The sequence below is a fragment of the Corella eumyota genome, chromosome 7 (assembly GCF_963082875.1).
Source record: "Corella eumyota chromosome 7, kaCorEumy4.1, whole genome shotgun sequence".
Lineage (NCBI taxonomy): Eukaryota > Metazoa > Chordata > Ascidiacea > Phlebobranchia > Corellidae > Corella > Corella eumyota.
In genome coordinates this window covers 5,022,609-5,049,278 of record NC_137496.1, presented here as the reverse complement: position 1 = coordinate 5,049,278, position 26,670 = coordinate 5,022,609, and the positions used below count along the sequence as shown (strand labels likewise).

The window sequence follows — 26,670 nt, the reverse complement described above, 5'->3', positions numbered from 1 at the left end:
CCGTAAAGTACACATGGTTTACATTGTTTAATATATATTTTCTTATTTCAAAAAACATTAACCTTTTCTATTTTGTTCTAATATTCTTACCAACAGTTCTATTCCTGTTGCAAAGCTAAAGACTGCTGATCAAAACTTCGCCTCGGCGCAGCATGCCTTAAACTACAAACGCCTAAGCTTCAGAAATAAATAATTAGCCCTTCAACCAAACAACTGCTTGTGTTTAGTACTACGCAGGGTAAAGTAATGTTAAATGTAAGTAAAATTTTAAATATTAAATTTTTGTTCAAAGCATCAATAGGTCATGTTTAGTTTGCAGTCTTTGAAATTGTGGATGTATTAGATTAAGGGTTTAAATATTAAGTTTTATCTTATTATAAGTTAGAATGCAATCCCAAAAGAAAATAAATCTTATTAATATAGTCTGTCAAGCGAACGTCAATGCCCGCATGGTAAGTTTTGTAACTTTAAGGCATTTTTATAACTTACCAAAAAGTGGGCTATCGTTAACATTTTAGCTAATTAGTCCGATTAACTAATCATTTTTATATTTTTTTATTAAAAAGATTTGATTTTTACAAGTATTTGAGAAATATTTATTGCATTGATATATATTGCATACTAATCAAACAACAGACAAATTTTAGAAGAAAACGAAGATAAAATCAAATTACAGTTTTACAAAATAATAACAAGCGGTTTTGCATTGCATTTGCGTTTGAGATCGCTTAGATTAAAATAAAGTTTATAAAAAACCAGGCTAAGCCAACCTAGACCCTCTTTTCAATCAGCACCTCATAAGTTTGCGGTCGCAGCGTTATCATGCTTTCACCTTCCATATTTGGTTTAAAACCAGAGGGCAGAGAAAATCTGAACTTTCGGAATACACTAACTGTCATAAGAAAAATTTCCATAATGGCAAGCTGTTGGCCAAGACAAGATCGCCTACCTATACCAAACGGAACAACACCGCCCGATTTTATGTACTTTCCGTTTGCATCTAAATGTCTTTCAGGCCGAAAAGTATCAGCATCTATCCACATGTCTTCGTTATGGTGGATCGCCCATAGATTTGTAAATACCAGAGCTCCTTTCGGAATATGGTAACCAGAAGCTATTGTGCTTTTTATAGCTCGGTGAGGGAGGCTTAAAGGCACAGGTGGTCGTAACCTTAACACTTCCTAAAAAATATATATGTTGAATTAGCCGACTGAATCAGCATCAAATTTTCTTATTGATAGTTGTAACATTGATAGTAGCGGTAAAGGTTTCAATTCAGGTAATATGCATTTTAGACACACCCTTAACCTTGCTTCTATACAGGCTTATGCGATAATTTCGCCTAAGTTCCACTTACCTGTAGTACTGACATCGTGTACGGAAAACTCGCTTTCATGCCTATTCCAGGAGTCCCATCTTCTCCAATTACCGTATTTAACTCGCCATGCAGTTTTTCTTGTGCTTTGGGATAGCATGCTAAGTAAAATAGCACCCAAGATAAGGTAGTGGAGGTCGTGTCGGTCCCTGCCAAGTACAGTTCTTGTACAAAGGCTATCATCTGTTCTTTAGTAAATGACGAGTCGTCAATATCAGTATTTAGGTTTAGTTCAGCATTTTTGCCATGGTTTGATTCTGTAAATTATTCAAAGTTATGTTAACTGTAATTGAAAAGATAGCCTAAGCTGTATTACTTTTGTGAACAGTATTCATCAAGCAAGGGCAACGTGTTATCAGCAATATTTTTGCAATACTTTGCGCATATATTTACTGTTTGTTTAGCCTACCTTTTCTTTTTATTCGGTTTATAAATATATCAGCAAAGCCTCTAGGAATTTCCGGGTCGTAATCTTTCATCTGTTTTTCGATTTCTTTGGTAAAGACTTCTTTCATGTTGTTTCCAAACTCGATCGTAGATTTTGAGACACTTGAAAACACTGGAAAGTGTTTCAAATACGGACAGATCATCAGAAATCCCGCCAGGTAGTTTCGTTTGCTAGGTTCTCCCATTTTCTTAATCAAATTTTGCAGAGTCTTGTTTTTTTCTGTAACATCGTGTCCGAAAATTATTTCAGAGATTACGCTCGAAACGTTGTCGTACAAGATAGGCTCAAGGTTAGATTTTGAATTAACTGGACTCGTTAACCCACAATACTCTTCGATTTTGTTGCACAGTCGGTTAGCTTGGTCTATAAGCCTTGGCTCAAGACTGCGTCGACCCATTCCAAGTTCTCGGAGAGTTTTTAGCCCAAATCGGCGCTGGTCTTGATGAAATTGCCCATACTTAAGCATCAGCATACCTATGTTGTTTCGGAATACTGGTAACCCATCGTCGGGTCGATCTGCGACCTTGTCATTCTTAGCCAACAGTTCGTTTGCAATTTTCAAGTCGCTTAGCACCACAACGTCTGTGAAGCCCATTTTGATCATAAATATAGGTCCGTAGATCTTAGCCCAATTTTCTAAAACCTGTTCTATGTTTGTCCGAAATGAAGATATGGCTCCTATGAGCGGAATTCCATTGGTACCTGGCGGTGCACCACTTGGTCTTTTACTCCATAATTTCCATAAAAGATAACATAGAACAAAAGCAAACCAGTAATTGTATGTGGGCTTTGGTAAAGCGTTAAAAATATTAACAATAACATACATGTTTTTTCTTAAAGGAGAACTTTTTTGACGCTCCAAACAATATCTAGTCTCTCCTCAAGGCTTTGCGCCAGCATTAAAGATAGAAGTGTATGGGCATTCATTTTGTAAGCCTGATAAACATACTTGTTTTTAATATCACGTAAACAGCAGCCTTGAAATTTTCAATAATGTTTAAACAGTAATTAAACTAGTGTCATATTACTTTGCCCGAACAAGGTTAAACGTCACTCCCTTCAAGTCGCATCAATAACAGTTAGGCTAATTTTAAATAACTCTGGGCAAAAGGTAAATGAACTTTAATAGAACACCTTTGTTATAGAAAGTAAACACTGCGATTCTAAAAACAAAGCTGTCGGTGTCGCTATATTATAACATTTACTTTGCTCAATTACTGCCGTTTTTATATGACAACTCACTAAATAGCACAGAGTTTGGCATATAAAATTGATTTACAATTAATGGGAAAACACAAAAAAAATTCAATCCAACCGTTAGGCAGGTTCTCAAAAACACAACTCATTAAAAATGTAACACCTCATTTAAACTGAGTAATTTACACCAAACTCGCCTTATCAAAGGGTGTCAACACAAGAGAAATATCTCATTAGGCAAGTGCAACAATGATTAGGACAACTGTGATGTTTACGCCATTCGTTAAAATAGCAAGGTTAATCGTTACTAAACTTAAGTTCTACGAACAACAATTTGCTTAATGTGAATATCTTTATTGTGCAAATTACTTTAAACAAAGGTCAGATAACTGTAATAGTACTATGCACGGTACAAAGAGTAAATACTGCGGCGAAATTAACAAACATGTGAAGGCAGAATAATAAAAAAAGATCTTATGAGAAAATATAGCCAATGAAAATGAATGCTGTTTTCGAATCAACCTCGTATTTTTTACTCATTTTTTTGTATATATCTTTATTTTCGATGTGGGAAGGTCGAATGCGCGGCCCAAATATAGAGTAACAAGAGTTACTCCGACCCAGTCTCGAGTTGCCTGTGGCAGTTTGGGATAATATATATAATTGCCCAACATTTAATTCTGCTGATTAGGTGAGTTCATACCATTTATATCGCCTTAACTCAAGAGGGCTACAGCATGAGATTATTGGAGATTGAACCCAGGACCTCATGTAGTGTATAAAGTTTTCTGACCACTACACCACGCTGCCGGTTTTTACAATCTGTTGCATTTTGTTATTTAAATTAAACCAACACTTATAACAGGTACTATCTTAAATGGGGGGAACGTATGACTTGACAGTCTTTCTGTTCCTTTGGTTGTACGTAAACAGGCCTGCTCGCAATAATAACGCAAGTACACACAGACCCAAGGCCGCGCACGCAAACAAAGAAATCGGGTCCGACGAGTTTTTCCAATTCGCTACAACGATTCCGGAAAAGGCGAACACCAGGCCAGGGTGGATAACAAGTGTGTAGTGGCAAAATTTTTCGTAAACAAAGTTTTCGATAATGAACCAACCAAGTATTACCACCACGGCGATGGTCAGCATGATTGTGCCGCATTTTTCGAGAGAAATAATATCTGAAACGAAAAAACGTTTATAAATTTTGGCATCTTGTTGTTATTTTAATTAACAGCAAAGTAGTAAGGATAAATTGGTTAAGACATATGCACAAAAATACACTATTGCCTATGTAATACATGGGGTTCTGGGTTCGATTCCCAATGCTTTTATTCTGTGGCGCCCTTAAATAAGGCGCTATAAATGGTATAAATTCCTGTTAAGCTTAAAAAAATGGCAGTTGAATTGCTATCAATATTAACCCAAGCTGCCTGTATTTACTTAAGACTAAGTCGGAGTAACAATTGTAACCCTGCGCTTGGGCTATAAATTGGACCTCTCTACATAAAAGATAAATAAAAAATCTTTAAATTGCTGCCTTTAAATTAAAATTGATTTACATACATACCTCTAGATATAGCGGTATTCGAATCGGGGCTATCCTTATAGTAAATAGTAAGATTTAGATTAAGAAGGCTAGCGCAAGTTATCCAAACCGACAACGTAGCAAGACCGTTGTGAACCAAAAATCGAACCAAAATAAGCATAACTAAAAAAAATATACAAAATAATTAATTTTTTATTTATATTTTTAAATTTTTCTAAAGTTAAATATATATTAATGAAGTAAGTTAGTTTTCATTAGAAAAAAAATAAAGTTTTTGCTTATGTTTATTTATTTTATTTTAAATAAAATAAATTCGTATGATAAATGTTTCTCTAATACCTTTACATTTTTGCTGTAAATACTTTTCCTCTTGCTGGATGGCTCGATATGAAACTCCCAGACAGAAATAAGTCGAAGCCGTGGCAAGGATCAGTAAAAATGCGGACAACTCAAAAAGTTCGGCATCGAAACTAAATAACCAGCCAATAATGGAACCGTAGGTCGAAATCCAGCCAAAAAAGAACGCCTTTAAAAGAATACAAATGTGAACATATATATTTATGTAACAACAAGGTGTTTATAGTAGGACACTTTAGCGTCACCGCGTAAGAGCCCGTAATATCTTTGAGCGTGGCGCTAAAGATAGCTACTTCTGCAAAGCCTGCAAGCATCGGGAAAAGCCTGAAGTAGTTACACAAAATCACTATTATTGGGTTATTATTATCCATAAATGTTAAGGGCATTTTTAGACTGGGTTGGAGTTACGTGAGTTTCTTTAATTCTAAACTGTATAGTCGACCCTCTTACATCGAGAATATCAAAATATTGCTAGAAAATCCAGACATTTTGGACCAAAAGTTTCTTACCGGGGGCAATAGAGGTCTGGCGCGTAATATTGGGTTCTGGTCAGGTGGTAAAAACATCGAACCCAACATGTAGATTGCAGAGAGTAGATTCCAGAAATAAATAAGGGGCCAGTTGATCGAAAACACCCAGCCAGCGGGTGTTATAGCGATCGGGTATTTTTCGGCGAGAATTTCCATGTTGTATCGGTATAGACCTTTAAAAAATTAAGGCGTTAACGAATGTAAAAAAAAATTTAATTGACCATTTTAAGTAAAATAATATTAACATAAGTGCGGTAGTGTTGTATATAGATTACTGCAGTGAAATATAAGACGAAAGGTTTCGAGTTCGAGCCGCACTAGAGCCACACTATTCGCCCTTGAACCTGGAGTTTACAAACGGCTTAAAAACACGTCCGAACAGCACACTCTTCCCCAAAAATATTTTTTTTACAATTTTTTTTAGACTTTAATAAGAAATAAATTAATAAGTTTATTTCTAAAGTATACTTTTAATTTAAAAAACGTAGCTACACACATTTTGTGTTTACCTTAATTTTTGTTAGTCTTTAAAACTCCCAAACAACATTAAATCTTACCCTACCTTGGCAAAGAAGTTGCACATTTCTTCCAAATGTGTTGACTGTGATAGGAACGCTGTTTAAAAAAGCAAAGATAGCGGCCAGCACAAATGTTATGAAAGCGAAAACCACGAGCAAGACTTTTAATAGCTTCTGATTAACAGTAACCATGTTTATTTATTATATTTCTGATTCTTATCTGTAGATAATGGCACAAAAAATTTTAAAAAAAAATTGAATAGCCCCAAAAAAACATAAAATTTTGTGCAAAAAAAATTTACTTTATTTTATTAATTTTTTTTCTTAAGTTGCCTTTTTTTATTCAATTTAAATATACCTAAAAATGCAAAATATATATGAGCTATTTTAAGTTTTGGGTATAAGAGTTAACCATGCTTGCTAAGGCCGCTCCTTGTTTATAAACCATTAATCCGGACCCGTCCCTTTTATAGAAAAATCGCAAAATTTTGAGATTTTTTTGGTGCGGCGTCACAAGCGCTGATATTAAAACCTTTTAGCTAATTACATAACAAACTTAACGCGAATTCCGGCACGGTGTCTTTTTGTCTTAAAAGAAGTGGTGCAAACACAAACGAGCTGGCTATACGCGCGTACTGTTTTGGGACAAAACAATCGAAAACGCAGAGACCGGGCTCTAGTGCATCATTCTTCGGCAGAAATAACTCAGCCTAGCCTTATTGATGGACGTTTGACCTTTTCATTACAACGATTAGGGCCTATTTTAGGTCCGTGTTTTGGGTTTCTTTTGGTGCCGCGATCGCCTCGTGTAGGTTTCAAGAAGCTTAGATTAAAGAAATCATTCGCACGCCACAAACAAATAGATTGCCGCAAAAATGCCCTTCACACCTGGAAACAGGTTATTTGTATATTTTAGACTACTTTTCTTAAACCCAATTACAAGTACCTGAAAAACCGATCAAATTATTCTATTTAAAGACTGCTTATTTCTGACACGTTACATTTTTCTAATGTCTGTGCCCTAAAACGCTTTAGAATGCATCTTGGAAACCGTCGCTCGTAGAAAATGGCGGGCGCAGGCTTAAACCTAATTAATCACCCCCAGTACCGAAATTACATTCACTTATCTTAGACTTATCAAGAAATGATTAATTCTCGCATTGAGTTACTAATCGGCCGTCATAAGCCTATGTGTCAAACTCATCAATAAGACTGTGCTAGATGGTGTAGCGAATAAGACAAATAAATCAAAACACACGGAGACGGAATGCGACATTCAATTGCGATATAACGAGCGCCAATTAAGATCCAGGTATAAATAAACAGTGAACGATTGCAGGCGAAATGAAATTTTAAGAGACATTGTATTTCCTTTTAGGCCTTTTTCGTTGTAGGTCGAGAAATATTTAAGTCTATTTCGGAGCCAAAGATAATTATGTTATAACAAGGTTACATTATTATTTATATGAAAAAAATGATAAGAAAATGTACATTTTTTTTCAAATTATCGGCACATTAAATTTTATACTTAATGCATATTCTAATTGCAAAGTTCAAGGCATTTGCACTACGCTATTTCTTGGTAATTATTTTTTAATTTTTGAAAGGCCTGTTTTATTGCAAAAAAATCAAACAACACATTTTGTGCAAAAAAATGTTTTTTTAAGGTAGGCTATTAACTTAAAATGAATATAATTTCCAAATCTTTTCAATTAAAATTCGATTATATTTTGTTTTCGACATTCGTTTGCCAAGGGGCAATTACTGTGCCAAGTCTATGTAAAAGTTACTCGAACCTTCGACTCCTGTTCGTGTTTATTTGCCTACAAATAATTGCGGGCCCCGAGTTTATGACAAGTAAATAAATAGAATCAGTAAAACAACATAGCAGTGTCCGCATATAGAAGCCGTTATCACGACTGGTAAGAGCCTAACAATTTATGGAGAATTTGTTTAAGGTCTTGCTTAGCGGTAAGCAATTTTAAGGCTTTTACTTTAGGATGAAAATGACATTAATTCGATGTGAGCGCTGCGCGTTAAGACCTTGTGCAAATATTATTGTACTTGGATAATTACTTTCTTAAAATGCAAACCGGTATTTCGGGCTGTCCTTTGAATTTGAAACAGTTATTATTTCCCTATTTCACTTCAATTTATAATTTGTGTTTTTTTAACATTTCGTCCGGCGTTTAATAATCATCTCCACCAAAAAATAATAACTCGAAGTTTCTGTTTGAATAAATAAACAAAAATGGTATAAAAACAATAATTTAAAATAAACATTGATTTAGTCGTAGGGTTCAAGGGTAAATTAAGATTTTTTGTGATATATTTGGGCACTGGTTATACGCTTATTTGTTTTCTTGATATCTGTGATAATTTTAATTTTACAGTGGTTTTTGGTCTGGCTGTCGTGAGCCATAATGATTAATGATAATCGGTTAGATTGGATTAATTAGGTTTGTTATTAACCTAATATTTACATTCAAGTTAATTAACAATTTTGCTTATCGAAAACGGCATTTAACTCGTTAAGTCCTGTATTAAATTAAGCTAGATCAAAATCGCGACAAGTTACAAATCGTTAGCAATTTTACAAGGTTCGATAAAAAAAAGGTCGCCCGGGAGTTTTAGATGGAACATAAGATAACTTTCAAAAGTATTTATAGGAGAAATCGCTTAACGAAATCTTGCATTTTAAAGCTTAAATCTTAATCCTGATATCCTGTGTACCAAAACACATAAACGTAAACAGTTTATGGCGACAGCATTTCAGCGTCGTTTAATTATTATGTTGTACCATAACATAAACGAAATACTTTATAAACACTTGCTACAGTTACTTAGTTATAGGCTTTGAAACATTGTAAATTTTATTACTTTCAAAACACAACCATTTTTAATATAATTTTATTTATTACAAACTTGAATAATGTAATAATAGTAGTAATGTTTAACAAAAATTGTTTATAAATTACGATTTAAGTTGTTACATCAAAAATATTACATTACGTAATATCTATGGTTATATTTCAATTATATTTTTTATGTTGCTTGTGGTTTTTATAGTTTAACATTGAATTTTTTTTTATAACATATTTATTAAACAAATAAATATCCAATATTTTAAAATTAACTTGAAACCCAACCCCAATCTTATTAATAGAATTACTAAAATTAATTATGTCGAAAATCGTTCATAACATTTATTTGGCGTCGTAAATCGGTCACAACTTCTCCTTACATATAACTCGGTGTTAAATGACGAAATTATCTTTGTTAAATGTAAACAAAACCTGAAAAATTGTCATAAAAGTAAAACAAAGTGTTTAAATAATGCCAAAACTTATGTTGTAATACAAATACATGTTTAACTGCAATTCAATAATATTTAGACAATATTGAAGTAACGTCAGTTGCCAAAACGTTTTAACGTTAACGCCCTTTAAAAAAACAAATGTATAATCAAAGTTAAACAATTATTGCTTACATGTTTATTAGTATATGTGCCTAATGTACAGCCAAAAAGATACGTTGTAGTATAGTTAATATGGCGGAAGAAATTAGTGTGGACTCGGTTTGTCAGTTTATTATATCGCATGGAGGAAAAGTTAAAAACACGATTCTAGTTTCACATTTCAAAAAGTCTTTAAATAATCCACAAACAAAAGGTAAAGTTTAATTTAATAACCCCTATTTAATGTATTTTTCTTTTAAAGTAATTTTTAAATTATAATAAATGCCTGCTTTTGTCATGTTGTTAAAATCACCGGCAGCGTGGTGTAGTGGTAAGAACACTTGCTACACCACACATGAGGTTGTGAGTTTAATCCCCACTGCTCTCATGCTGTAGCGCCCTTCAGTAAGGCGCTATAAATGGTACAAACTTCTGCTGAGCCAGCACTTAATCAGCAGCATAATTATCGGGCAATCTATAATATCCCAAACTGCAACAGGCAACTCGAGACTGGGTTGGAGTAACTGAAGTTACTCTATGTTTAAGTCGCACATTCGACTTTCCCACATCGAGGATAAAGATATATACAAAAAAAAAAAAAATTGTCAGAGCACCCAAGGTTATTGGTTTAATTCCTAATGCTTCCATGTTGTAGCACTATTAAGTTAGTGGTATAAACTCCTATAACTGGTACAAACTGCTCCTGCAAATCCAAATTCCAAACAACAATTTAATCGTCTGATATTAACGTCATTTTTAATTGGCAAAAACATCTCAAGACTTAGTCAATTTGGCTGTGAAGTCGGTCTTCCCACATCGAGGATAAAGATATAAAAATCAATGTTATGAGTATTGGTAAAAATAGTAAATAAAAATATGTTTTTAAAATGATTTTTATGGTTACAGACATTGCTCGTCAAAAGTTTAAGGAATGTGTAAACACTGTCGCTGTCGTGAAAACCGAAAATGTAAGTAAAAAAAAAAGAGCCATATACTTCATTACATGAGGTCATAAGTTCAATCCCCACCACTTTTCTTTGTATAACTTGTGGGTCAGGGTGACAAATGTAACCCTGTCGGCCATTGTGTCAACGTTTCCATATTGGGGATAAAGATAGCCTATACAAAAAAGATAAAAACTCTATTTTTTAACAAAAAAATATTTTTTTAGAATGAAAAGTTTGTGCACTTAAAGAAAAAATATCGTTCACCTTCCCACACTTCTTCAGCATCTTCTGGCTCTTCTGATCCTTCTTCCTCTTTACCAGTTACAACCAAGCCACCGTCTCCATCTCCTCCAGCTGCAGAAGAGCCGGCTTCCAATATTTCTGAACAAAAACCTGGTAAAATATAAATATTGCAATTATCTTTTTTTCTTTTTTTTTTTTTTTAATACTGTCTACTATGGCCGTGTCTGTTTGTTGGATTAGCATTTTCAATTTTACAATTTACTAAACCTAGTTTTTTAATACTAATTACACTTAAAAATCAGTATATTTGTACTTTTGTTAGTTGGAAAAAAAATTAAATACAATTTGGTTGCTAAACTAAGATACGAAATTTAAAATACATGTAATTTACGGTACTTCAAAACGTTTAAGATAGTAAAATTAAAAGACAAAAGAACTGTAAATTTGACATAATTATCGTTATTATAAAATAACAATACCCTGTTATTGAATAAATTATAGCCTAGTGATTATAAAGTTAGGGTTAGAGTACATATATTTAAAAGAACCAAAAAAACTACCTTAAACTTTAAGTGATCTGCAAATGTAAATATATCATCTTTAATTTTTTTTTAACAGCACCAAACCTAAACAAAAGTTATGACCCTGTTTATGACCTACCCTTTGCCGACGGTGCAAGTCAAGCAACCCCTGTTCCAGAATCACCAAAGCACCATACAAAACTGGAAAGACCATTCCAGAACTATGAAAAACAAGAAGACCAGCACATTTATGATGAAGTGCCAACGTACCAGCAGCAACCCCAACCTGACAGCAATGCTTCACCGAAAAAACTACCAACCTACGACGAGCATATTTTCAAACCTTTTACCAATGAACCTGAAGCCGAATATTCTAAAGACAAACAGGTAGAAGAAAGTTATAATTGTCTTATACTTAAAGGTATTTTTTTCCATGAAGTCTAATAAACTAGCATGCTATTTACTGTAATAAACTTTGTAAGTTTGTATAAAGGCCTAAAGACTATATATTCTTGCTAAAATATAGCTGTTGATCCAGCTAAGTAAATTACTGTATGTGTTGCAAGTAATTGTTGTGGGTTGATATATTAGCGCAGCTTAGGTCTGTCTGCTAACACCCACTATAGGAAGTGCTGTATATAGGTTATAACAGTATCTAAATTTATATATATATATAACCTTACAGTGTGGAGTCTAATATTAAATGCTTGGTTATAGCAGTGTTTAATAACTTGTTAAATATAGGAGTTAGACTATTACGCTGGAGAGTCTAATTCACCGCCCATCGAAACAACCGACGTAGACGCATTTGGGTTCAATAGAAAGAAATATTCGCCTGCTAAAAAAGAAAAACGGGGATCTTTTAAGAAACAAGATAACACAGTAACTATGGAAAGTAAAGACAAAAAACAAGAAAGTAAGTAAAATTGCTGTTAAGTTTATATTCATTTTTTTCCTTCAAAAATTACTCATTGGCGAATAGTATGGCATTGGTGCTGCTTAATAATAAGTGTTATGCTTCTAAGGTTATTCAGAAGAAATCTGTACAAGCTTAAACAGTAATACCTTTTAGCACTATTAGCACTTTACTCTTTTTGTTTATTTGTTTTTTCATTACCACGTGCAACTAGGGGGCCCTTGATTACCAGTCTGCAATTAAGCAATAAAACTCTGCCATAAAATTTAATTATAGTCTTTTAAAGGGTAAATTATATGGCAGTAAATAGAAAACAATAAACCGCATATAATTTTAGTGTAGGTATGTCATTTAATATTGCATAGAAATGTTAATGCCAACAAAAGTGTGATTTATATATATATGTACATTTATATACAAATTTATTCAAAATAAGACTTTATTTTTTTATATTAAAAGGTAGGCCACTTGACTTTCAAACTTAAGGACTTGGGTTTAATCCCCATCGCTAACAAGTCATAATGCCTTTCAATAAGCACTATAAAAATATAAATTTTAGTTAAAAAAAAAACAATTTTTTAAAAACAAATTTGCGGCCAAATTTTTGAACTGATGATAAATAACATTTAAAACTGCTATTAAAAAAACTAAAGTCTGGGTTGGCATATTTAAATGTGTCTCTATGTTAAGGCTGTCTAACTTTACATATTAAGAATAAAAGCTGCATGGAAAAATAGATTGCTAAAACTTTGAAACAGAACCACATAAAACCCTGATTTATCACCTCATTTATGGCAGATTAATTATCAGGCAATTATAAACTATAAGATATCAAACTGTCAAAGTTAACTCGAGACTGAGTCAGGTTAGCTGACGTTACTTTATGTTTAGCTCAGGAAGTAGATATTTTCACATCGAGGATAAATAAGTAAAAAACTAATTTAATATTGTTTAAATTTTTAGTAAGTTTGCCAACAAGTCGGCCTCATTCTGTTTCCTTGCCAAGTCAAAACTCAATGGACAGCTCCGGCAAATTTTCCATTCCGCAAGTACCAAGCAGAAAGAAAAAAGAAAAGAAGGAAAATGTACCCCCTTCCCCCAGTCTTGATGTGAGTATTTTTTATCCTCTATATGAAAAGATTAATTTAACTTTCCAAACAAATACTTTTTGTTATGTGGCTTATTTTTGAGTTGCCTTTGCCATTTAAAAAAAAAATTATTACCCGTATGATATTGCTTCATAACTAACTTTTTAGGTTTTGGTTAATAAAAGTTAAGTACCTCGCTCCAGGATTTAGGCTCTATGTTGATGCGGCAGTAAAAATCAAACTGAGGACCTCATGTAATGGTGCCAAGTGTTCTAACCACTACACCATGCTGTTGGTCCTTGAATCAGGCTGTTTGATATAGTGGTTAAAATACTAACTTTACTACTCGCTGCCCTAATTTTAATCACAACTGCATTAATGCTGTTGGACTCTTAACTTAAGTAAGGTGCTAAAAAGCGTCCAAACTTTGGCTGAACCAAAACCTAATTGGTAGTTTAACTATTAAGCTGTCATAATCAATAATATTCAAACTGCTCCAAATAATATTAAAATACAACTTTTTTAAAATACAAATAATATTAAAATACAACTTAACTCTTTTTTATATTAGAGGCATGCTGGAGCAATAGATCGCTTAAAAGCCTCCCTCCAAACTTCAGGTGAACAGGGAAGATTAAGTAGAACAAGACCAACAAGTCTGATGCAGGTATTTTATTTATTTTTGTTTATTAGTAAACAAAATATTGCAGCTCTTTAAAATAAAAATTGTCATGGTTAAAAATTGTTTTTTTATTTGGTTTATTATGACATGATCGTTAAACCCACTTTTTTGTTTTTATTGTAAAAATTGGTTTGCTGGTTTTTGTTGGTTTATTAGCTGGTTTGTTGGCTGAAGGGTTTTAAATGGTTTTTATTAGTATTTTACACTGGCTTATTTCTATATTGGTTTATAAAACTGGTTCTGTTGGTTTTTCAGTTTACTGATATAATGCTAAAAAATTTAGTCAAAAAAATCAAAAGCTGCATCTGTAAGCTACAACTGCTGATGCCTTTTTAAGTTTAATCTTTTTATATATTTTTAATTTATCGTTAATCTAAATTGCAAGTGTCACAACCCAAACATAGAAAGACATTTTCTACAATAACCCAATATTAAGTTTAATAAATGATGCAGTAAACTTTGAAATAATTATTAGCATTTTTAAGTGGGTTCAGTACCGTAAGATTTTATATAACCTAAATTGCTAAAATCTACTGGGACATTTTAAAATGCGGTCAAAATAAGTTTAAAGCACAATTATTTAAAAACAGGTGAAGATAGACAAGGAAATGTAATGTAGCTAGGTTTAATAAGGTAGTGACATTTTAATAGTTAGTAGCTATAAACTAAGGTGCCAAAATGTTGCAATTTTTTTCTATTTTTTAGTTTAAAATTAGAAACATAAAGTTAATAAACTTAACAGGTATGCAAAAATTGTAGAAGTATAATAGATAGCTAGAAGGTATTGCATACTATTTTTAAATAAAGAAATTAGGCATCAAGATATAAAAATATTTTTTTGGTTTATTAAAAAATCTAAAAAAATACATTTTTAATTAAAAATTTAAAGCATTTTTAATTAAAAATTTTAATGGTCTACTTGATTTTACAAGTTTAACTAACAGTTACAAAATCAAAACAAATTTTTAATTGGTTGACACATTTTTTATTTGTTATTTTGTTTTTATTTTGATAAAACCTATCTTTAATTGAAAAACAGTTAAATTTTTTACATTTCTGTCATTATAATTGACCATTTTCAGTAACATTTTTTTGCCTATTTAGTCTTATAATAAAATAACTTTAAAAACCTATTTAGATATGCCTTATATGTAGTAATACCAATGCTATATCTATATATCATTTGTATAGCCTTACTATTACTGCATAAATAGTTCGGTATTAATATATAGCATAACGCTATATGCCATATCTTGTATTAGGCAAAGGAAATACATTCTCAGTGAATCACAGGAATATAATTACTTATTTATTTAATAGGATGTTTTGTATTGCAGTCTTGTTATAAATTGATTTAATTTATTGTATTGATTGTTAGTATAGTTTGATGTAGTAGCTATAGGTGTTATGTAAAGAAATAACAAGTTTTAAAATTTATTTTTAATTTATTTAAAAAAAGTGAGTTTTATTTTAATAGTATTTCTTAAGCAGGAATGAAATTTTTTTTTACTAGGCATGGCAATAAAGTATAAGGTATTCATTTAATATAATTTTTGCAATAAAATTAGAAAAAAATTATATTTTTTTTGAATAAATCTGATTTTCTTTGGAAGTTCCTTATTATTACTCTAATAACTACAATCATAATTTCTAAACAAAAACCGTAAGCTAATAATTTATTATTGTAAGACAATACTGCAAAGGATAGTTAGTATATTAACAAAGAAGAAAGATGCACATTCAATTTCTTGATGTGTGATTACTATCACCTAGATTAAAGCCCCTATTGTTGATTTCAATCTTTTTTACCTTGGCATTAAAAGAAAAAAAAATGATAAAAAAGTTGTCATATTTTTTTTCAAACTTGACTTAAGTTGTATAATGTTAGGCAGTAAGTAAGTTCAAGTTTAGAAAAAATAAAGATTGGTAGTTATTTTACAAATATGTTAAACTGCTACCTTGTAAAAACAGCTTATTTTAAAACACAGGCTTATGTAATATGCAGGTATAGACTACTAAAAATTTAAAATAATATTGACAGAATAGTTTTAGCATTAAACTATCTAAAAAAAAATTTTAAATAAAATTGAAATCAGAAAATTTTTTTTTATTAATTTTAACGAAAAATACGTATTACAACCTAAAAGACTAATACAATTAAAGGACAGTAAGGCTATTTTAGTACAGAATACAAAATATTGTTGTTTTCTTTTTCCAAATCCTTACATTTTACTTATTTTAGGAATTTCAGTGAAGAGTTTATTTTGCCGAATATTGACGACCACTTGAGCATAGCAAAATAGTTTTTTCTCCAGAATTCAGGTTTTGCTTTAAAATACGTTAAGATCAGTCCAAAAAATAGGTAAATTTAGGATAAAAATAGTGTATACAGATTAAGTTAAGCTTTTAAGGTACTTGAAAAAGTTTTATAACAAAAAACATTGATAAATATTAGTAATGAAAAATTAGGTTTAATTTTTTTTAATTATTAAGATTCGCCCAAAACTGGCTAATATTAAAGTTAAAAATTGTGTAGACAGATATAGGTAAGTTTTTAAGGTACTTGGAGACATTGTTTAACTAATCAATCTTTAATAGATAGTCTACAGGAAAATTAGGCGGCTTAATATTTTTAAATCGAACAAGATTTGCCCAAAACTGAGTAACATTGTAGTTAAAAAAATTGTATTTTCAGATTTTTTTATAATAATCAACAATAATGGGTAGTATCATTAAAAAATTAGCCTAATTACAAAATGTTTAAATATAATTAATTTTTTTTCAGAATTTTAGATTTTTCTTTTTAGGATAAAATTATAATTAAATTTCAAAAAAATGAAATTTTTAAGGTTATTATAACGAATTGTTTCAAGTAATAATATTTATATAGTAAACTTACAGTCGTGTTTGTGGTTTTGTCAAAAAGCTAAAAACCTTTTGTATATCTCAACAGTAAATGTCATTTTCATTTAATACTTTTCTGTCTTAGTATTGAGAGTGCAGATTAGATTTTGTAAATCAAAATTTGCTAGTTGAATTATTTTGATTATTAAATATACTTTGTTTTTAAAAAAAAGATTTGAGACGGGTTTATTATAAATATCGTGAAATTTCCTCCTTTTTTTTAAAATGATGTATAATATATAGTATGGCATTACTAAAATTGTATTAGATGGCGTTATATAAATTTTTTGATTTTTTTTTTTTTTTAAATTTAAATCGGACCTGTAAAAAATTTCACTTTGAAAGTATTTAGTTTTAAAAAGGGTAAGACAGGTTAATATTACATCAGAATTATCTAGTTTTTTGTGTTTTTATTTTCAATACAGTATACTTTTAGAAGACATTACTACTAAGACTGTGTATATAAAAAAATTGACTTTATTTATTTTAAATATGGGCCTGAACAAAAAACATTTTAAAATGAAATTTTTTTAATAACAATTAAGCAGGTTAAAAATAATATCAAAATATCACCTTTTTTTTAAATGGTAAATAATCAGATGACAATATAAGTAAAGACAGGATTTAAAAAAAAAATTTTCCATTTTTTTGAAATTAGACCTGTACATTTCAAAGATAATTATCATTAAAATATCAATATAAAAAAGTAAGCCGATACAACTAAGAGCAAAACAATCAGATAACAAAAATATGAGCACTAGCAGTGAGTCAAGTATAACCACATATCCAATGTCTATATCACCTCCACATTTGATAAATGAAAGCGATGAAATCTTGGTTTCCCTGAGAAGAAAAAGCACGAGAAAAAGAATCTCAATTCAAGAGCGTATGTCCCTTACTCAAAGCATAATTAGAAGGGTAAGAAACTTGGGTAAAATTTACGACAAAATTGTCAAATTCTTACTCAAAATAATACTTTGGAAAAAATTTAAGATTTTTGGGAAAAAAATTATATATTTTATTTTTAATTTAAGTATTTTATGCTCTAGAAATGGTTTTATTTAAATTAAAACAACAACAAAATAATATATAATTAAAACTAGTTTATGATGTCATATATATTGGCATAAATATTAATATTTCATACACAAAGTTTTATAACATAGTATATCAAAATTATTAAATTAATTTTTTTGACGAAATTTTTGTGGATCTAGTATACTAAATAATCATGTTTTTTTCCTTTTTTGTTTGTTGCAAAATGGGTTCAAAGTATTGAGGTTTTTGTGTTTATTGTTTGTGGTTAGTATGCAAAAGGCAAATCTATTACAAAGTTGTTTGAAATAATTGCGATCAATTTTCGTGTTGTATATAAATGAGTGAATGCAAAACTTATGCTAACATCCATATTTAAGGCCATACTTTTCCATAGATTTTAATTTTTAAAAGCATTCTCAGAAATAAAATTATGCAATGTTTTAATTCTTAAAAATCTGTCAAATTTTTTTGATAAAATTTCTTTTTCTTTGATAACATTCTTTGTACTAAACTAACTCCTTTTTATTATTGGCATGTTTTTAAATTAAACTTGTTAAACTAGAGTTATTAGTTGAAATAAAATATGCTCTCAAAATTTAGGCATAAGGCAAGTAAAAAATCGGCAAAAAATGTAATTTCTTCAGTTAATTAGTAAAAATTTTAAATAGAATATTTTAAATAAAGGCTATATTACTACTTAAATTTTTTTTCATATTAGTTTATAGTAGACTTAAAGCTAAAATAAAAATAGTATGGGTAAACCTAAAATGAATTTATTCCTAAAATAAAAATAAGTTTAGTGTATTAGACAATATGCATAACCAAGGACTAATGGTTCTATACCCACTGCTACCATGTTATAGTGTTTTTGTGTAAGGCACTTCTGTGCTATATCTTGTTGTATGTTAAAAATTAGGCAACTGAAGACTAGAGGAGTAAATTAGAGATTCCTTATAATAAAGTTTTAAAGTTGATTTTTCAATATTTTTTTTTCAATATTGAGAAACGACCATTATAAAAAAATTTTAAAATCATTTAAATTGCTAATAAAATTTTAAAATTACTTTATGCAATTATCAGGCAAGTTATGCTGGGTCAGTTGAGAAAGCTCGCTTGAATTTTCAAAACAAACCGAAGGGAAATGAGGATGCAACGTCACTGGCATTATCAGAGCGCTCAGTCGACAGCAAGGTAAATGTTTTGCCATACTTGTTACCCTAAAAATTCTTGTAATGGCCAGCGATGTGGCACAGTATCTGAAATTTTGGTGTTGTAAACAACGTTTTGGTGTCGTAACCAACATTTTAGTACAGTATCCAACATTTTAGTACGGTAACCAACATTTTAGTACGGTAACCAACATTTTGGTGAGGTAACTTACATTTCGCTGGGTAACCAATATTTGGACGCAATAACCATTATTTTAGTGCTGTAACCAATCTTTTTACGCAATAACCAACATTTTGGTGCTGTAACCAATCTTTTTACGTAATAACCAACATTTTTGTGCTGTAACCAACATTTCAGGACTAAACCAACATTCTGGTGTGGTTACCAACACTTTGGTGCAGTAACCATCATTTTGGTGTAGTAACCAACATTTTTGTGCAGCAAATGACATTTTGGTTAGGTAACCAACATTTTGGTGCAGTAACCAACATTTTGGTTCTGTAACCAACCTTTTGGTGAAGTAACCAACATTTTGGTGAAGTAACCATCATTTTAATACAGTAACCAACATTTTAGTACAGTCACCGATCTTTAGTGCTGTAACCAACATTTTGGTGCAGCGAATGACATTTTGGTCAAGTAATTAACATTTTGATGTTGTTTAACATTTTAAGGCCATATCCAACATTTTAAGGCCATATCCAACATTTTAAGGCCATATCCAACATTTTAGCATGGTTACCAACGCTTGGTGCAGTAAGAATCATTTTTAGAGTAGAAACCAACATTTGTCGCATTAACAAACACTTCAGAACTGCTACTGTGGCCGGCCCCGTGGTCTGATAACTGGCTGTGTGGCATTGTGACTGGAAATGGAAGAAATATAGTAAAAAATATGCCTAAATTTAAATAAATATTTTATTTTTAGGGAGAAGGAGATCAAGATTACGATGATGAAAGAATTGCTCCAACTTTTGCCGTAAGTTTTTATGTTTTATTCAATCAAAATTCAAAAAATTGAATATATTAATTTTTGTTTTTAATATTCAAGATGGAGAAGAGTGAGAAGGATTGGTTGATTAAATCATGCCAAGGAAATATGTTGGAAATGCGAAAACTGTTGAATATAGACAGCGTTCTTGCTGACAAAAAAGTGTGTATTTCTTTTATTTTAACTATCTCTACCATAAAGTAAAGGCCACTGGGCATCAACACATCCTAAGTGCTATTCCCATTGCTTTTATGTAGTAGATTCTATGCGTAAGAACTAATAAAAAAGTTACAACTTTTGTTTAGCGAATATTAAATCTGCAGGTCAATGATCACATGTATAACTTTGGTAAGCAATGTTCTAAAAGTGGCAAAGGCATTTCAAAACAGGGGTTTGGGTAATAAAAGTTACCCCAACGTTAGGCTTTTGTGTCACCCCAGTGTTTAGGCTGTTAAGTTTAAAAAAAATTATATTATTTGCCTAAACAATAGTTTTTTTTATCACAGTTTAAAACAATTTTCTATTGTGTAAATTAATATTTTTCGTTTTAAATTAAATTTGTTTTGTTTTTTACAGGATTTTATTTCGGTAAGTTCTTTTTTCTTTTTTATATAAATTTAAAAAAACTGGTTGAATAAATTAGGCACTATGTTTAAAAATATATATAAAGTACGACATTTATAAATATAGATAGTTTTTTTTTAAATTGTTTAAAAATATTTTAACTTAATTTTCTTATTTTGAATGTTCTTTTTTTGTTGATGAATGGATGCAACATTATAGGGGGTAAGTTATTTTTACATATTAACATATAACTATATTTTGATATACAATCATTTTAAAATTGTTTACCCTAACTTAAGCTGTGTAGTCAGTCTTTTTATTTAAAAGCAAAAAACATAAATAAACTCATGTTTTTTTTACATGTTGCGTCTCTTTTGAAATAATGTCGGAATTATACAGTCGGTAAGTACAACATTTTCAATTAAAAAAACGTAGATAAAAAATTTAATTTAATTAAAGGTTATTTCTAAGTTAAGTCATGGGTTTAGTTCCAACAGAGTTATGTCAGTTGACTAAGATTTAATTGTTCCTAAAGTATTAGACTATAAAAATTTTAAAACTAACTAAGGCAACTCGAGATTGGATAAGGGTATAACCGACAGCGTTGTGTAGTGGTAAGAACACTTGCTACACCACCATGAGGGTAAGGGGCTATAAACTGTATAAACTCCTGCTGAGCCAGCACATAATCAGCAGAATAATTATCGGGCAATTATATTCTATAATATCCCAAACTGCCACCGGCAACTCGAGATTGGGTCGAAGTAACTGATGTTACTCTATGTTTAAGTTGCGCATTCGACCTTCCACATCAAGGATAAAGATATATACAAAAAAAAATAACTATATTCTCGTTAAAGCTGTTGAGTCGGCTTTTAAACATAAATGATAAAAATCCATATATATTTATAAGGGTCTTTTTTTATCAACAATATATCAAAGCTACCTTATTTTAAATTTTTTTTATTTTATATTTACAATGCTTTATTTTGTTTTTTCTTGTAGTCTGCATTACACCGAGCTGCTAAAAAAGGAGACGTTGAATTAATACAGATGTTGCTTGATCTGAAGGTTGATGTTAATCCCAAATCGGTAAGAAATGATTTTTATAAGATCTAGTCGATAGAATGCCTACAGTCAAATATATAATTGTGACAATAGTCTTAACTTTAAACTAAAATATGGCAACGGGTAACTTAACTGGCAGCGTGGTGTAGTGGTAAGAACACATGATACACCACCATGTGGTCGTGGGTTCGATTCCCACTGCTCCCATGCTGTAGCGCCGAGCCAGCACTTAATCAGCAGCATAATTACCGGGCAATTATAATATAAATATCCCAAACTGCCACAGGCAACTCGAGACTGGGGCGGAGTAACTGTTGTTACTCTATGTTTAGGTCGCGCATTCGACTTTTCCACATCGAGGATAAAGATATATACAAAAAAACTGCACACTTAAATTTTATAAAAAAAAAATTGGTTTTAAAAACAAGAACTGGTGGCATGGTGTTGTGTCTAGAATACTAATCTTTACTATATGAGGTCCTGTGTTCGATTCCAACTGCTTTTTTTAGTGGCACCCCTAAGTCAGGGGCTTATAGTACTTACCTATATGTTTGGGCTGGCTTTACCACTAGTTTTAAATTAAGTTTATTTAATTTACAAAATAAATAGATACTATATATTTAAAAGTTTTAAAAATATATTTATTAGCTAATTTGTATTTCTTTTATTTTTCATGTTTACTGAATCGTTGGCTGCAAACAGCATGGGGTAAGTAGAGTAAATTAAAATGACAATAACTTTGATTTTTTTAAGTAAAGGTTTTTATTCCTTTTTTTCTGTTTCAAATTTTAATGTTTTTAAAAATAATACATTTTTCAAAGGGTTACACACCGTTGCATTTTGCTGCCATGCAAGGCCATGAAAAAGCTATTTCTTTGCTGCTAGAAAACAGTGAGTTGGTTTATCTTAATGTAAAATTTTCACAATTAAAATATTTTATGTTGCTCCCCTCCAAAATGCCTTTTTTTTCTGCTATTACTACTATGAATAACATTATTAAGGTTTGGCCAAGTAGGGTAATATATTTGTTATTAATATAGTTTACCGACAGCATGGTGTTGTGGTAAGAACACTTGTTTTACCATCATGAGGTTGTGAGTTCAATCCCCACTGCTCTCATGCTGTAGCACCCTTGGGTAAGGCGCTATAAACGGTATAAACTCCTCCTGAGCCAGCACTTAATCAGCAGCATAATAACCGCGCAATTATCTCTATAATATCCCAAACTGCTAATGGCAACTTGAGACTGAGTTGGAGTAACTAATGTTACTCTATGTTTAGGTCGCGCATTCGACCTTTCCTAATCGAGGATAAAGATATACAGATATACAAAAGTTAAGGCTAGCAGAAAAAATAGTGTTGTAACTGACTTGTGAAAAAAAAATCAAAAATTGAAGCAGGTTAATTTTTATTTCAGATGCGGACCCATTGATAAGGGACTACAGTGGAAAACGGCCGATTCAATATCTCAAGAGCATGTCGCTGCCCCTACAAAGTAAGCAACATGATAAAAATCTTCCCACGTGGAGATACCACATTTTTTCGGGCACTAACGACGAACACATAATTTCCGACAAAATTATGCATAAACTACAATATGGCAACAAGCCCCATAGGGATAGTGTGAAATGGGTAGGGTCCCCTGATATTGAAAATGCCCCTAGGCAAAATGATAATAACAGTAACGGAATGGGGGGTTCTAAAAATGAAAAGGCAAACGGGAGCACAAAGGGGTCCAGGGTTTCGCGTAAGGAGTCTATGTTGATGGGTATAGGTTTTAAGCGCAAGACTTCGTTGCGAAAGTCCAAAATGGGCGACAAAAATAAGGATAACGACCCCGAAAAGCAGGAGTCGAAGGAAAATAACGCCCCCTTTATACCCATGCCTAACATGAGGCCCTCTGTTAGCACTAGTATGATGTGGAAACCTGCAGGCCCTAAAAATTAGTTTAAAATTAAGTAGAAAGATAACTTTCATATCAATAATGACATTTTGACTAAAAGAAAAAATTTAAAAAACCTATGAAGCTTTCGGACTAGTCTTGCTTCATTTATTGCTTAACCGATCAGGCTATGACATGCTTTCTTGCTTAGGCCTTGTTATATTTTAAGCAGTAACATTTGCATTAATCAGATAACATCATATTTTATTTAAATGCAACCAGTAAAAATTGGTCATCCAATTTTTACTCTTATTTTTATTTAACTAACCCGTTTAGCTTAACAGGTATATTAACCCATTTATTTTGTATTAATCCGACCAAAATATGGTGTGGTATTTACCACCCTTGGTTAATATAAAAGGAATCTTAATACGATGACGAACTTGGTAACATGGTGTAGTCACTAGCTGAGCAGCAATTAATTTTTAACTCTAAATTAAGAACTTTTTAATCATCACTTGATGAATTATGCTTAAATAACATAACTGTGCATTTTTTTTGCCTGGATAATTTTGCCCATAGTTATGCATGTGATTCAACTGTCTGACCACATTTATTTTGCTCATTTATTATTTTTTCATATTATTTTAATTTCGAAAAGGCCTCGTTTGTGCATTACCATTCTCATTGTATGTTCATCTTTATCATAATGATAACTATTATGCTATTTTTTGTGAACTGTTACCTGATTTCGAGACTGTTTTTTTGTTATTTTAACTAGAAGTTAAAATTAAAATAATTTAAAAAATAACCTGCTAATATTATACAAAATATATATTGTTAACCAAAGCTTAATAATGTGTACTGTTAATAAAATTCATGCATGTGCTTGCAATTAAAAATGGTGTTTTTACTGCTTGTGTTTTGCAGAATTGAAAGCTAATTACTTATTTTGGGGAAAAATATTTGGTTAACAGCATAATACTGCCAGAGCATGGTTATTTTTAACACAAATTTGTTTTTGAATCAGCACATTCAAAAATAGGTTAAATAGAATAAGAACTAATTCAAAGTTAACAAAAACCCTAAAAAGAGTGGTATAGCAAATTCTATAGCACTTAGTGTAGTTATAGAGGTTAAGCGTTTCAGTCGATTCCAATTACCTATGTTTGTACTTAACCTAGGGTGTCATAGCAAACGCTTTTCTTTATATAAATGTCCTTAGCTTATAAAACGATGTATAACACTTTTCCTATTTAGGACTCTTCAACGGAAATGAAGTTGCAAATGCCAATACTACAAAAGGTAACTTAATTTTCAAATTGTATATAAAGTTCAGCCAAAACATAAAGTTCAGCCAAAACTGTATATAAAGTTCAGCCAAAACTGGACACCTAGTCTTAATAAACTCACACACGTGTTTAAATCTTAAAAATGTGTTTTAATCGATTTGTAACACAGTTAATTTTTGTTAACAAAAACTGTTACCGTTTTATGCCCTATAATTTCTAATGTACTTCTTAACGTTTCTAGATTTTGCTGCTGGCCTACGACCACGTTTAGACTCGGTACGTAAATCTAGTAACCGTTTAAGTAGCGTTATAAGCGGGGGTATAGGCTCCGTGGGAAAGTTTCTTTCCAAATCGAATGAAGATCTTAATCAGCTTTCGGATGGCAGTAGTCCACCGCACAGAAAAGGGGTCTGTTTTATATCCTTAACAACACTTAAATACAGCAACACTCATGTAGTTTATAAGTGTAGCTATCATACGGTCTAGACTAGACGATCACAAAACTTTTACAATATTTTTAAATAGCCATAGTTTATAATAATTTTGTGTTTATTTGTATGCATAAAATTGTCGTTGGAATTATTTTAGTCCTTGAGAGCTAAAATGACTAAAAAGAAAAGCCGCAAGAAGAGTAAGGAGGAAAAGCCCACTATAAGCATCGTCTCATACGAGTAGGAATTTCAAATTTTAGTTTAACTTTAAATAACTAACAGTGCTACATAGATGTAGCACACACGCTGAATACTGAGCGTTAATCCCAATGCTCTACTTAAATACGGCGCCAATGGTTGTTATTTTACCCAAAACCAGAAGACATTAAGCATGTTAATAACAAAGAAATGTAACATTTAAACTGGTGGGGGCAACTGAACCTATTGTCAATAAGTATGTACAAGTTATTGTTGATGATAAGCTAAATATTAAAAAAGTGTTGTTTTAAAACAGCGATTTTGATTCCGGTTTTCACGGGGCCACAAGCATTTCATCTTTATCCAGTCTTCAAAGCTCATCTTCCACTCCCAATTTAAGAAAATCAGTGCCAAACACCCCTCGTACCTCGCAGAAAAGTAAAGACGGCAAGCCTCGAACTAGGGCCGAAACTCTTGATCTTTTACATTAAAATTGAGCAATATATTTTATCCATATTCCATACATAGGCTACGCTAAAGACAAAGTATACGCAGCATAGGCCGGCTAATAATAGCTGCAGGCGATAGCTATTGTTGATAACTAAAAACGTAGGTTATTTAATTAACATATGTTTCGATGTTATCATTACAGCTTATTAAAATCTTGCCGAATCTCGCCACTTTTATTGCATTAAATTTATTTGAAAACTGCCCTACGCAATGTAACAGTCAACATAGTTTTTTTCTTATATTATAGCTGAATTTTTAGAAGTGTTTATCTAGCCTACAGCATACGTTTTAACAAGCATTTGCCTTATTTGTTTTCACTGCACTCTTTGTGCCATTTTTTTAAACTAGTCTTTCTTTACTTATGTTATTATATAATATTTTAGTTAACAGATATATATAATAACTAGCATATGTTATTGGATTAGTTAGGCTATAAATTTTATGTAAATGGACATGTGAAAAAAATAAAATTCTCCAAAAGAAATGCAATATTTTTTGTAGGAAAGGTATATGAAGTTTAAACAATTTTTATTTAAAAGTTTTTTTGATTTTCTGCATTTTAGTTTAAAAAAAACTTGCAAATATTTAAAAAAATTAAATTTTATTTGATTTCTATGGATCAGCTGAGATCGATCGGGTGACTCGTTTCGTTTGTTTACATCTTAAAAGTAAAGTAAATAATTTTTATTTATTTTGAAGTGTGTTTAATCTATTTATACGGTATTTATTATATTATTTGACTATAACAAACTTATTGAATTACTTTATTATTTTATACACTATTTAGCTGT

At 31.1% G+C, this 26,670-nt stretch overlaps 3 protein-coding genes across 3 annotated transcripts; 1 reads left to right on the top strand and 2 right to left on the bottom strand.

The window, feature by feature from the left end:
* Positions 1-770: 770 nt before the first annotated feature.
* On the bottom strand, positions 771-2,649 carry LOC145760150 (vitamin D 25-hydroxylase-like). The gene is made up of 3 exons (XM_082574027.1): positions 1,785-2,649; positions 1,358-1,632; positions 771-1,181 (listed from the first exon to the last, which is right to left on the bottom strand). Exons 1-3 carry the CDS (start codon positions 2,647-2,649, stop codon positions 771-773), a joined length of 1,551 nt encoding a protein of 516 aa, XP_082430153.1.
* Positions 2,650-3,893: 1,244 nt separating this feature from the next.
* LOC145760149 (uncharacterized) lies at positions 3,894-6,169 on the bottom strand. Its single transcript, XM_082574026.1, has 5 exons — positions 6,022-6,169; positions 5,439-5,632; positions 4,912-5,098; positions 4,594-4,734; positions 3,894-4,204 (listed from the first exon to the last, which is right to left on the bottom strand). Exons 1-5 carry the CDS (start codon positions 6,167-6,169, stop codon positions 3,894-3,896), a joined length of 981 nt encoding a protein of 326 aa, XP_082430152.1.
* Positions 6,170-9,242: 3,073 nt separating this feature from the next.
* Positions 9,243-24,515, top strand: LOC145760147 (uncharacterized). Its single transcript, XM_082574025.1, has 15 exons — positions 9,243-9,648; positions 10,341-10,402; positions 10,606-10,777; positions 11,243-11,532; positions 11,890-12,061; positions 13,025-13,170; positions 13,721-13,816; positions 18,854-18,964; positions 19,872-19,922; positions 19,995-20,096; positions 20,511-20,522; positions 21,504-21,590; positions 22,269-22,274; positions 22,388-22,457; positions 22,984-24,515. Exons 1-15 carry the CDS (start codon positions 9,528-9,530, stop codon positions 23,511-23,513), a joined length of 2,028 nt encoding a protein of 675 aa, XP_082430151.1. The 5' UTR covers positions 9,243-9,527; the 3' UTR covers positions 23,514-24,515.
* Positions 24,516-26,670: the final 2,155 nt, after the last annotated feature.